Source organism: Cantharellus anzutake, assembly GCF_015039405.1.
Source record: "Cantharellus anzutake strain C23 chromosome Unknown EI90scaffold_3, whole genome shotgun sequence".
Lineage (NCBI taxonomy): Eukaryota > Fungi > Basidiomycota > Agaricomycetes > Cantharellales > Hydnaceae > Cantharellus > Cantharellus anzutake.
The window spans coordinates 489,522-501,211 of NW_024066953.1; the positions used below are offsets into that span (position 1 = coordinate 489,522).

The following is an 11,690-nucleotide window of genomic DNA, read 5'->3' on the forward strand; positions in this document are numbered from 1 at the left end:
GCACCTCAGAAGGCGCCGGGCGTCGATGCCGGTGTGGCTGTGTGCGGTAGGTCCCAGTAACAGTCACGCCCTCGGACTCGAAACATACGCGTCCTGTTCACTTGACATTCTTGCATCATGGTACGCATTGTTGGGGTTTACGGACACGAAGGAAGCTAACGATTGCATGGGGCTACCTGATTCTAGTTTAGAAATACTTATGACTCCGATAACACCGTGTTCTCTCCGCAAGGACGACTGCACCAAGTCGAATATGCTCTGGAGGCTGTAAAGCAGGGATCTGCTGCCGTTGGTTTAAAATCCAACAAGCATGCAATATTACTAGCATTAAAGGTATGCCTTTATCCTATCTAGTGGAATTACGTTGATAGACCTCCATCCCATTTTCTAGCGCTCAACTGGAGAGCTCGCCTCGTACCAACAAAAAATGTTCCGCATCGATGACCATGTTGGCATTGCAATTGCCGGACTGACTTCTGACGCGCGTGTATTGAGGTTGAGGAAATGTCCAACTCTTGCGTTAGTCCACAAGAGCTCAACTTCGATATTCCCCACAGTAACTTCATGCGCCAGCAAGCAATGTCATCCAGAATGACCTTCAACCGCCCGATACCCGTTAATCAGCTTGTTACAGCCATTGCTGATAGTACGCGTCTCTAATTTGCTCGATGACGCGTCCCTTGTTCATTCACACGACCTGTAGAGGCACAAGTGAACACTCAGGAATATGGGCGGAGGCCATATGGGGTTGGTTTCCTTGTCATTGGAGAGGATCGTACAGGCCCGCATCTCTACGAGTTCTCCCCTTCAGGTAACTCCTATGAATATTTTGCCATATCGATCGGTGCACGGAGTCAGAGCGCGAAAACGTATCTTGAGAGACATTACGAGGAGTTCGCTGAGGGTAAGGCTACTCAAAGACTGACTAATTACCAAATTTATGCTAACGAGCTAACATCGTCCAGCTTCACTTGACGATTTAATTCTTCATGGCCTCCACGCGCTTCGGGAGACACTACAACAAGATAAAGGACTCACAATCCACAATACCAGCATCGGCATCATTGGTTCGGGACCTCCCGACGATACATCCCGTGCTTTCCGGATTCTAGAAGGTGAAGTCATCAACCAGTGGCTGCAACGGCTACCCGCGAAGGAGGTCCCAGCGGCTGCGGCTCCTGAGCTTGGTGAAGATGTCCAAATGGATGAGTGAACCCAGTATACTGTATCATATTCTATCGTAAAGCATGTCTGGTCGCCCTGCGTTCCATTCTTGGTCTACTCGACTGGAATTACGAATATACTCTTTCTCGCCCCTTAACGTACACCTATCTGGTTGCAGTGCCCCTTCTCGAGTCTCTCCACAATTGCGCCATCCGACCAGGTTTTCTCAATGAGGCAATTAGTGCAACTAGACTGCCCAGCAGCGCCACACTCCCTGCCTGATGACTTGCTGCTAACTCCACGGGGACCAGATACAAAAGCGTGGAGATTCCCAGAAGTACTTGGAGGTTTACAAGTCCATACGTAAGATACGTCAGCCGCAGAGGCAGCGCCGGAAGGAAACCCCCCTTTTTAAGGGGAGATAATATCGTGGTGAAGAAGAGCGTTGATATGGCAGCATATGTGGTCGTCGCCTACGCCAAATGGATGTCAGTACCATTTCCAAAACCTGTAAGGTGTGTGTAAGCGCACCAACAAGCGATGATCGAACTGGGTGGTGGTAGGATTTTCAAAAATATTTCTCCACCATAAATCGCTCCCGTTCGCTTCCTTTGCATACGATTTCTTGTACATTTCGTCGATGGGAGGCATGAAACTTTCGCCCATGTACGGGAATTCATTATAGATCAGCCCTGCGTCCAACCCTGCGACAAATGCACCTGGAAAGATTACTTAACAAAAGGATCTGGACACAATTTTACCAACGTACCTGAGAAGGCTGTAAGAAAGACAAGCCCTGTTAGTAGGCCAGCTGCTAATCTAAATCTTCTCACTGCTGGATTGCTGAATACAGCATCCCAGGGCTTAACACCATTCTTCTCCACAAGACTATTCCAAACTCCGCTCTCGGCCCATTTGTGGTCCGTTCTCATTTGCAATCCTACCCCAAGCATGCCTGCAAACAAAAGCAACGCCATCGACAAATGAGCGGCGAGCCGATACTGGCTGACGCGAGGCACGCTATTTGTTTCGATGATCTTCTCTGACAACCCCGACTTGACCATGTACCAGCCCAATGCACCTTGGAAACCGATGAGAAGTCCCAAAGATGTGAGAACTATTGGGAGACCTGGCGTCAAGCGACGTCGAGCATAAAAATAGGCGAGGGGTGCGACAAATGCTACCCCAATAACACGGCCGAGCAATCGATGCGCATATTCCCAAAAAAAGATATTCTTGAATTGGTCCAAGGTAATATTGTGATTAGTTCTAAACCAAAAACGAAGGACTTTTGCGTAGGCACATCAAGGAGGCGTTTGATGGTAATCTAATACCCACAGTCTGTATTCTGGTGATAACTTGTACTTCTCAAACTCTTCCACCCATTCTGTTTCGGAAAGGGGAGGCAACGTCCCGGTAATAGGCCTCCATTCAACGATACTGAGTCCAGACTCCGTAAGACGCGTTATTCCACCGACAACTATGACACCAAATACGAGTGCTGCAGATACAAATAGCCAATTTGAGACCGATGGAGGGGAAATGGGTGGGAGTTGCAAAGTAGTCTCAGCGGCAGTTGCATGATGTGCTGTTGATGAACTTTTTAAGCCCAGTGCCAACGATGAGAACGCATGAGAAGTGAAGAACCCAAGATCTCCAGCTGGACGAGAAAATGTACTGGACAGCCTCTTGGACTGCAGGAGGTTCAAGCCTTGACTGGTCGTCTGCGTAACTAAACGGTTGTATTGTAGGCTGAGAATACGATTCGCCACTGGAGGCTGGATACAAGACCTCAATGGAGTCTGGATCACTCTGAAGGCTTTCACCACTCCTCCTGACCGTAGTGAAGTCCACAATGCAGACATAGTAATCGCGGAAGTGCCTGGGAGGGAAGATTCCCACGGCAACCGACGCTTCCGAAAGCTGCTTACAATCACCCGCAGCAAACAATGCTCAGACCGGGTCTTCCTGCTCTTGCACGAACCAGTACACCGGGACGGAGATTCTATGACTCGCTTTTTGGTTTACGCACATCAATAAACACTCTATCAAGAAACTCTTTCCGGACGTATGGCACAACGGATCAAGGGCAGAATTTGCCACCCGTCACAGAAGGGGAACAGCAAATAATCAATAAACTTAAGGCAAGATTTCACCCGTCAAGACTTGTGGTGCAGGATGTATCAGGTACGTGGTTGTTTCGGTTCAACTCGCTTGCCAACAAAAATATCATGTAGGGGGATGCGGAACATTTTATGCCATTAACATATCATCTTCTGCCTTCAAGGGGTTACCGACAGTGAAGCAGCATCGTCTAGTAACGCAGGAACTAAAAGAAGAGGTCGCAAGCATTCATGGTCTACAGGTGCGATATTCAATGGGCATTCTTCAGTTCTTGAGGCTCACAAGGGCATTCCAGCTTAAAACCATCCCTGAATAGATTGTGTATTCGTCTTCCTAACCATCACACGACATGTATACAAGCAGGAATTATCACAACACTAGAACTCATGTATCGTACCATATTACTGATAACTGGGGTCAACCCCAACTCCCTCACGCCGCTTGTTCAATAGAGGGTCTTCCTAGTCAGCCGAGGACGAGCACGAAAACCGTGGCTTGCCTACCTCCGCAATCGCACTACTTTCCCCTCTAAGTTGTGCTCTTACCCCCCGCTGGCCCTCTGATATCATCTAAACGGGAATCGCCCACCCCAAGCCACCGCCAAGAAAAATTCAAGTCCTAGCGACGACGTTTGCCGCAGGACCTGCTGCTGAAAAGGTCGGGTCTAGCACAGAAGGTGGCCACTTCCAAACAGGATACGTTGGCGACGGAGATCCGCAATGCAGGGGCAGAGACTCAGTATCGCCGCATCCCTCACGCAGAGCTTCACCTGTCTCGTTTCCCTGTGGCGGTAGACCCGCCGCAAGGCGTTAATTGTGACCCACGTTGCCATTTTCTGTTTCTAGGAAGGTCAATACAGCATCCGTTTCCGTAAACTGCGGAAAACACGCGCCCCATCGATTGGATGGGTACGGTAAGAGTATGAACTCAGTATGGTGTCCGTAGCCCTCCGAGTTACTCGCCATCAGGAAGTCCGCGGCATGAAATCAGATTGTAAAGATAACACAAAACACCCACTTGTAGACCTTCTGAAAAGCAGTATGTCCACATACTGTTGTGCATTCGAGCAGTGCATGGAAGCGCGAGCAACAAGTAGGTGGGGTGGCATTTCCCTAAAAAAGAGTTGGCTTGATCCACAGGAGTGGATCTCCGTATTTGGATGAACGGCGGCGGCTTTCTGCTTTGTAAATAGACAAGGGCTTAGCAACACTGTAGCGTGTGGTAGCCTTACGTATGAATCGAGGGCAACTGGTATTGAAGTCTAGGACAACAACCGTCAAACTGACTAGCAGACTAGACACGAGAGATCGACAGAAGCAGAGGAAACACATCAAGGGGAGGGGATCTTCCTAGTAAGGCAATGCCAACGCATTCTTATGCCTGACTGAATCCCAAGTCTGTTTTGAGCGCAACCTTCTATCGGGTTTACGAAGTCATAGAGGCTAGAGTCCTGCCTAAGTGAGGAGGAGAATATTTCTGGTTTATTACCCCACGGCCTCGTTGTCACGTGGCAGTGCGGCCGTCCGGTACTTAGTGGGTACATGAGGGGATCGTCATTACAGAAGAAGAGTATACTAATAAATCTATTCCTTCTTCCTCTCTCTTCCCCCCTGCTCTTACTCGATCTACATCCTCTGATCCTGCCTAAGTGAGATACCCGAAGCACTTACAAAGTCACGATATCTTAAATTATTTTGGAAAACGACTGTCAGGCCGGCCGGGCTTCGCAAGTTGATGGAAGAACGACTCTTGGAACATGATACTTTATTCAGCGACTTCGGACTTGCCAGGGACTGAGTTCGGTGCTGGTCGGCCTTACGTAAATACGGCAAAGTCTGTGGGTAATACATGACAACTGACCGGACATTGTCTTCCGGACCTGTCGAAACGCAGTGAGATTACAGCGGCATTCAAAAAGAGGCGCGCCCGATTACTCAGCTAATTGACTGTGATTGGACGATCATTTGTTTTATTTCATTTGATCACATGATCTTCGCGTTTGGACAAATTCTACACACTTGGAGCGATTGTTTTTGCGTGCTGCTGTGGTCCAGATGAGCCACGAAAGCATAAAATGGTATAAAAAAGTATAGTACATGGTCAACAGAAATAGAGTGGAAACGAAAAAAATCAAGAGGAATTGAGAAGTGGGAATAGCAAAAATAACCAGAGGAGATCTGACATGGTACTTGAGGAAGGAGGGCGGGGGAGCTGGAGGAAAACGCAGAAAAACACAAAAAATTATGGGTGAGGTAAGCGGCTTGCCCGCTTCGCAAGACATGATCAGTCATGAAAGAGGTGGCGTCACACAACCAAGGCATACGAGTCAATGATTGGGGGGAGATTGGATGAATGGGGTTTGGCGGTAATTGAAGTGACTTGGAAGAAAAGGTGTGCGGAAACAACCCAAACCTGGTCGATTGGGTACAAACATGGAGGAGAGGGGAGCGGCGCCAGATGGGATCAGGTGTTTGTATGCCGGTATCCGGGGGACGACGAACAAAGGGATATGAGTGTTGCTTGAAAGACACGAAAATTGCATAGTGCCGAGGATTGAGAGAAGAGACAAGGAATCAAATAAGATAATGAAATGCATCAGTTGCATAGTAGGAAGATGTGCTGTAGAGTACGACAGAATGACGAAAGTGGCAGAAAGGAGGGGGGGAGCTGGCAGTCCTTATTGTGGAAGGGTTGGCACCAATATCGATCAGCCAGTAGTTTCATCGAGTAGATGGAGAAGTTTTCGGCTGCTTGAAAACGGACCGCATCTTGGCAGGGACATACAAAGAAGTAAAGAGGCGGGCACCTGGCCTCCAATGCCAAGTCATCCCAGAACTGTGCATAGATTTTTGTTGGTAACGAATTCATACGGTTGAGATAGAGTCGAGGGTTGTGTGGCGACAGTCCCTCAGAAAAGATGGAAGAGGGTCGCCTTCAGCTCGTGGCTGAAGGTGCTTGCATTTCCAGGTTAGGCAGGACCCTCGATCGAAACGATCAGTCCCTTCACCACGGGAAGGATACAGCTCGAACCGAGGACATGGCTTGCTCGGCTACGTATTGCGCCCTTATGTCGAACAACAGCTCCAACCCCCTGATCTCCGGGGATCCGGGAGGGTAGCGTCATCGCCATCCTCGCCGTCACCCCGCATGCCTGTCCCACCATCCAACATAACGCTGTTCCTCCCTCTTGCAAGTCGTTCCCCCTCGATAATATCCCTTCTCTGAATGATGCTATCGATCAAATGTGCAAAAAGTGCTTGCACCCCTTCATCATCCTTCGATGACACCTCAAACAACTCCATGCCCTTCTCAAGAGGATATAACTCCTCAATCTCTTCCAATGATGTGCTGTCGTCGAACACATCCGTATCGTATGAACGGCCGCTGCCACTAATTCCTGTAGACGGGTCATCCGACTCGTTTTGTTCGCGTATCGCGTCGTCGCCCATCATTGCATCGCTCCACCTCCTATTGTGTGTCGCGGCAAGTAGCCGCTTGGGCTGTGGTAACGCTTCTGGTGGACGAGAAGGGGCAGGGGAAACACGAGCGGATCGGGAACGGCCGAGCGGTGGTGCTGAGCTTGGCGAACCATTGGACGAATGTGAATCCTTTGGTGGAGAAGTCAGAGGAGTCATGGCAGGGGTAGAGAGGGAAGTAGTGAGGGATATAAATCGAGGCCGAATATAACTGGATGCCTTGAGCGTCGAATTCGATATGCGGGAAGAGTTTGGTCCGGGTTTAGGGGTTGGTGGGTACCATGTGTGCAAGGACTTTCGAGCATATTCTAGTGTCACCGCGCGCTCCCCCTTATCCGCTAGATCCGCCTTTGACCCAACAACATAGATGATGAGCGGTGGCTCTTCACGCTCATTGTCAGTTGAGCCGGAACGAGAGAAAGCGGAGGAAGTACTGTGATGATGCTTGAGCTCATCAATCCATATACGAACATCGTCAAAAGAACTCAAGTCTGTCACGTCGTATACTAGTATCGCCGCGCTCGCGCCGCGATAGTACATGGGAGCCTTTAGGTCAAAGTGTAAATGCTAGAGCTAAATTTGTGACTCGAATGGGAAAATCTCACCATACTTCGGAATCGCTCTTGACCAGCCGTGTCCCACAACTGCAAACGGACTTTGAGGCCATCCACAAAGAGCTTTTTAGTCACGAAAAAGGCGCCCGTCGTGGAGGTAGTGGATGCGGGTGTGAACCTGTCTTCTGTGTACCTCTGCACAAGTGATGTCTTTCCTACCGCTAAAAGAGGTATGAGGACTGACAGTTTCCGACGCTTCATGGATAATATATTTACCAGAATTGCCCATGACGACCACTTTCGCATCGAGGCTCTGACCATCCATGCGAGCGTAACCCCCTTGAGGTATACGGAGCCCTGGATATGGTTGTCTGTTACGGAAGGGGGCTTCCAAGTCTGAGTCGAAATCCATCGCTATTTAGAGCGAGGGAAAGGAACGGGAAGCGAATGTCGAACGCGAGGGGTATCTTATAGTCTGGACCGCGTTTCTGCTGTCTCAGCACTAAGGGGTACAGGATAGAATTGAGCCCGATGAAAGCCGTTGTATAGGGGAGACGCCGTTCCGAAGAGGAGTCTCAATTCGGCTTGGTTGTTCCACGAATCCCTAAGCTGATGACGACCTTATAACACAGTTGGATGTGGGTGTGGAGGAGATAAACACTAGGAAGGAAGCCTGGGAAGATATCACCCAATGCACTTGCGCCCACTTTTTTGCAGGATTCAAATGGGGAAAGTTGGCAGAAGCAAGAAACAAGTCTGGTTAATTGGAAGACTCGCCAGCAACTATTAGGGGGGAAAGCTTTAGGATCGGTCTAGTCGACCACGAACCGGGCGCGGCGACGGTGGTGAGAGAGGGGGGGAAGAGGAAGAGGAAAAGAAGAAAGAGTAAGAAAAGAGAACGGAAAACCAAGAAAGGGGGAGATTGTTGTTGACAAGTGTTGTGATCAATGGAGGCTCAATTCAACTACGGATACAAATTTCATCTCATCTCCCACAGCAGAGACACCCACATCGCCCTCTTGGAACGTGCAACCGCGCGACATCGTCAATAGAGATAAAAAGATAACGATAATTGACTAATTCATATGTACACATAAAGCAAACAATTGTATGATCCCTCTTTTAGATGAGCACTTTTCGCAGTTGCCATATCCGTGCTGGAAGAAGCGTTACAGGACAGCGGCCGTGCGTCTCCACATGCTCATGAGCACATTTATAACAAAATACATACCCACTTGGCAGTGCAGTGGCATTTTCGAGCATCTTACGACATAAAGGGCATTCTCCATACTTAGTCCCATCAATGGGAATCCCACGGGGGTGCGGAGGGAGCATTCGAGGTGGGGGAATGGGGGGGCCCGTCGGTGCTGCAGCCAACGATCTGGCGGGAGACGATGGAGAGTACCACCATTCGAGAAATTTTACAAAGAAGATCGACATCGGCAAAAGAACCTTCAACGAATCAAGGAGCAGTTGTGGGGAGCTGATAAGTAGCCGCCCAATGAAAGCCAAAAGGCCTCTCTTCTTTTGTGACGAAGACTGTCCCTGTAACGCTTGAGTCGCTTTTCCTTCCATCAATTGCTGCCGAGAAGCCAGATAAGCCCGATAAACACCAAGTCGCACTTGTACACTCACATAATCATCGGCACCCATGCGCTTCATATCAACTCCAATCCACGAGAGCCATGGTCGGTAAAACGTTGTTTTGTCAAACAAGTACGCAACATTATACCCGAGTAACCAAAGTTCATATGCGCCATTTGCCCAAGGATACACAGCCTTGAACAGTCTTCGTAAGCGATTACCTAGGGTCTACCAAAGGGCGTTTCATATTACCCACATCACGGAGATGTAAGTGCGACGTCAAAACTCCACTCAAACAATAGCTTGCCTGTTCGGAAACTCTCAGCCTTCTCGCGGCTGGTGGCTCTTCCATCAGTTCTGGGTCTACTCCCCCACCGAGTTGTTCGTAATAATCTTGCGCCTTCGCGCGGAGGTAAGGAATGCCCACCTACGTGGCAAGTCCAAGCGATCGTTTCAGAATGAATGCGTCGAGTCAATCATCATTTACTCACGAGAAAGAATAAGGAGCTCAGGACGTCAATCCGGCGCAGTTTTTCCTGTGCAGGAATACCGCCAACAGCTGTGTTCGCTCGCTCTGTCTCGACAATCGGTTTCCGGCGCCGTTTCAGCCCATAGAAGTGTTCGGAGAAGGAAGCGCCTGGTCATCATCATTAGTAATTATGGTTCAAGCGTCCGTTGCGCACACCGATAGGTCACACCATATTCTCTCAAATAGTGCCTCTCCACAAAAAACATGATCAAGGCATGGAACTCCTCATGACAATTAACGACTCGGAGGAGGTATCTCGGGTATCGCTGAGCAAACACCTACAACACCCACCAAAATCCAATAAGCCCCCATCAGTGGGAACAAGTTTTACGCGCGCGTCTTGGCTGCCGCACTTACCGAGAGAACATACTTGAGCGCCGGTTGAAGCATATCCCTAAGTTGCTCCTGGGCTACAAGCTCGAATAGAGAGGGCTTGTACAGACTTCCCCCTCCAATATCACTGAAAAAATCCATTTTGTTCGCGTCGAAGTGCTGCGAGTATCTACTTTAGTAGAGGCTGAGATCCTGCCTATGCAAGTCAGCCAATTTCTCATGATGGCACAGCCTTGGTTGGAACCATCCGTTCTTCTCACGTTTTTTCACAGCGTCAAGAGTTTCGCTTCCCCGCCTTTCCAAGCTCGCGGGCAGCATCATGCCAGAAGAAATATCAGCTTCGGTCCAACTAGATCAGACACCACCACATGCCGGCGTTTGCGATCCTCTCGTGAGGCAGCTAAAGTCCTGCCTAATGAAATCAGACTGCGTTGTCAAGGAGGGCCATCTGCCGAGCGAATGTATGAAAGATCGGGTATTGTTCGATTCATTACCGGATGACTGCAAGCATCTCAGGAAGGCCTTGTGGGATTGTAAGCGAGCCAAGGCGAGTACTACCTTCGGAGCTTACATTTCCTCAATTACGCTTCTCAAATTGACAAAACTTATACCATGTCTACTCTATCGGCTGTCGTTTTCTGCATGCCATTATGTTGGATGCTTTAGCTTGACATGCGGAAGCGCTTTAGGGGAAATACCACTGCAAGCAAGATGGACGCCGTCTCACAAGCTTCTGACGTTTAAAAACTTGCAGCACAGAAGGACAAGGACTTCGAATACAGGGCCCCGGTCTATTGATGATTACGTACCTGGTCCTTTTCCCTCAGTGCATGGTGCATTCCCTTTCCACTGCGGCCGGGAAACGAATGGATTTATCCCTGAGCGGAACGCTCTCAAACGTAGAGTCTTCTCCCATCCCTATCCTAAGAATGGACATACGTAGAGTTGGAGAAGGACCAAGCGTCGTATTCCAGTCTGGAGAGACCTTCGTTCCAAGTGTCATCACATGTATCAATATTTCGGAGTTCGAAGAACATGCGACACCAGTGCTGATGTGTAACCATAGGCGTGCGCACCGTTGAAGGATTATTGGTTTGGACGGATCTTCTTGTTGAACAAAAGAGGGTGTTATGATGTCACTGGCGACCAAAATGCCAGCGTCAGATCCTGTGTGCTAGCCGTTAGGCTTGTTGACCTTTATCAGTGATGCTGATAAATCCTCCAAGTTCTACTCAAGGATGCTCACCCGATTCTCCATCAATCTTTCAGCAAACTTCTGCGCAAATGTCACTGCAATCAGATGTTCTACGACGCCCCTTCCTCTTCCTCCTTTCGCGATACCATTCCATATTCTCACAGGGGTCGCAGCAGTCACTACGATAAACGCAAGCCGTATCGGCACGTCGACGACGACGACTCCCACTCGGGTCTCCGGCGGGTCTCTGTGGTTCCGGACGAGAGCTTGGAGCAGGATACTCAGTGTGTTGCTGGGGGACCGTGGGGCTTGATATGGCCCTCTCATTGTCGGGAATGCTAGAGTCCCAGTTAAAATTCGCCGGCGAACGAAATGAGCATTAGTGCTTCTAAGCTGTAGCAGAATACTAGAACGCCCATCCTACATACCGCGTACTGATCCCTGGACCGAGGGGGGTTGTAGCCCTCTCCTCGCTGACATGAGGTTGAATAGATGTGGTGTCGTGGGTGTCCACCCGTCTCTCCGGTTCCTTCTTCTTTCTCCTCCAGAACATTCTGTCCACCCTTTAGTCTGAGTACGATGGGCTTATCGTAAGTTTGGAGGCAGAAGTTTCTCCGTTGGATACTGCTGGAGGACAAAGCTTTGTCAGGCCGAGAAATCCAGGAGTCTATATCTACTGCGCTAGAGTACTTCCTGGTCCGCTCATGCACCCTTACTCGTCACTAAATGCT

The 11,690-nt window shown here is 49.4% G+C and overlaps 7 protein-coding genes across 7 annotated transcripts; 3 read left to right on the forward strand and 4 right to left on the reverse strand.

Annotated features, from left to right (window-relative positions):
• Positions 1-67: 67 nt before the first annotated feature.
• On the forward strand, positions 68-1,499 carry EI90DRAFT_2965152 (20S proteasome subunit). The gene is made up of 6 exons (XM_039055514.1): positions 68-120; positions 187-333; positions 392-495; positions 558-646; positions 704-904; positions 966-1,499. The coding sequence occupies exons 1-6, from the start codon at positions 118-120 to the stop codon at positions 1,211-1,213; spliced, it is 792 nt and encodes a 263-aa protein (XP_038922671.1). The 5' UTR covers positions 68-117; the 3' UTR covers positions 1,214-1,499.
• Positions 1,329-3,029, reverse strand: EI90DRAFT_3115870 (cytochrome oxidase assembly protein-domain-containing protein; the record flags this gene model as incomplete). The annotated part of the gene is made up of 4 exons (XM_039062832.1): positions 1,329-1,637; positions 1,696-1,883; positions 1,934-2,433; positions 2,503-3,029. 4 exons carry the CDS (start codon positions 3,027-3,029, stop codon positions 1,329-1,331), a joined length of 1,524 nt encoding a protein of 507 aa, XP_038922672.1.
• Positions 3,030-3,113: 84 nt separating this feature from the next.
• Positions 3,114-3,604, forward strand: EI90DRAFT_3115871 (bola protein; the record flags this gene model as incomplete). Its single annotated transcript, XM_039062833.1, has 3 exons — positions 3,114-3,351; positions 3,402-3,529; positions 3,584-3,604. The coding sequence occupies 3 exons, from the start codon at positions 3,114-3,116 to the stop codon at positions 3,602-3,604; spliced, it is 387 nt and encodes a 128-aa protein (XP_038922673.1).
• Positions 3,605-6,353: 2,749 nt separating this feature from the next.
• Positions 6,354-7,643, reverse strand: EI90DRAFT_2965161 (P-loop containing nucleoside triphosphate hydrolase protein; the record flags this gene model as incomplete). Its single annotated transcript, XM_039055515.1, has 4 exons — positions 6,354-7,147; positions 7,199-7,310; positions 7,370-7,539; positions 7,595-7,643. 4 exons carry the CDS (start codon positions 7,641-7,643, stop codon positions 6,354-6,356), a joined length of 1,125 nt encoding a protein of 374 aa, XP_038922674.1.
• Positions 7,644-8,358: 715 nt separating this feature from the next.
• Positions 8,359-10,203, reverse strand: EI90DRAFT_3031930 (Pex12 amino terminal region-domain-containing protein). The gene is made up of 7 exons (XM_039058354.1): positions 10,025-10,203; positions 9,789-9,956; positions 9,601-9,709; positions 9,394-9,539; positions 9,210-9,329; positions 8,954-9,130; positions 8,359-8,899 (listed from the first exon to the last, which is right to left on the reverse strand). Exons 2-7 carry the CDS (start codon positions 9,903-9,905, stop codon positions 8,441-8,443), a joined length of 1,128 nt encoding a protein of 375 aa, XP_038922675.1. The 5' UTR covers positions 9,906-9,956; positions 10,025-10,203; the 3' UTR covers positions 8,359-8,440.
• Positions 10,144-10,305, forward strand: EI90DRAFT_2822517 (uncharacterized protein; the record flags this gene model as incomplete). The annotated part of the gene is made up of 1 exon (XM_039053580.1): positions 10,144-10,305. A coding segment is annotated over one exon (162 nt), but the record flags the coding sequence as incomplete, so codon positions are not given.
• Positions 10,306-11,012: 707 nt separating this feature from the next.
• On the reverse strand, positions 11,013-11,592 carry EI90DRAFT_3031936 (uncharacterized protein). The gene is made up of 2 exons (XM_039058355.1): positions 11,388-11,592; positions 11,013-11,297 (listed from the first exon to the last, which is right to left on the reverse strand). Exons 1-2 carry the CDS (start codon positions 11,510-11,512, stop codon positions 11,030-11,032), a joined length of 393 nt encoding a protein of 130 aa, XP_038922677.1. The 5' UTR covers positions 11,513-11,592; the 3' UTR covers positions 11,013-11,029.
• Between the last annotated feature and the right edge of the window lie 98 nt (positions 11,593-11,690).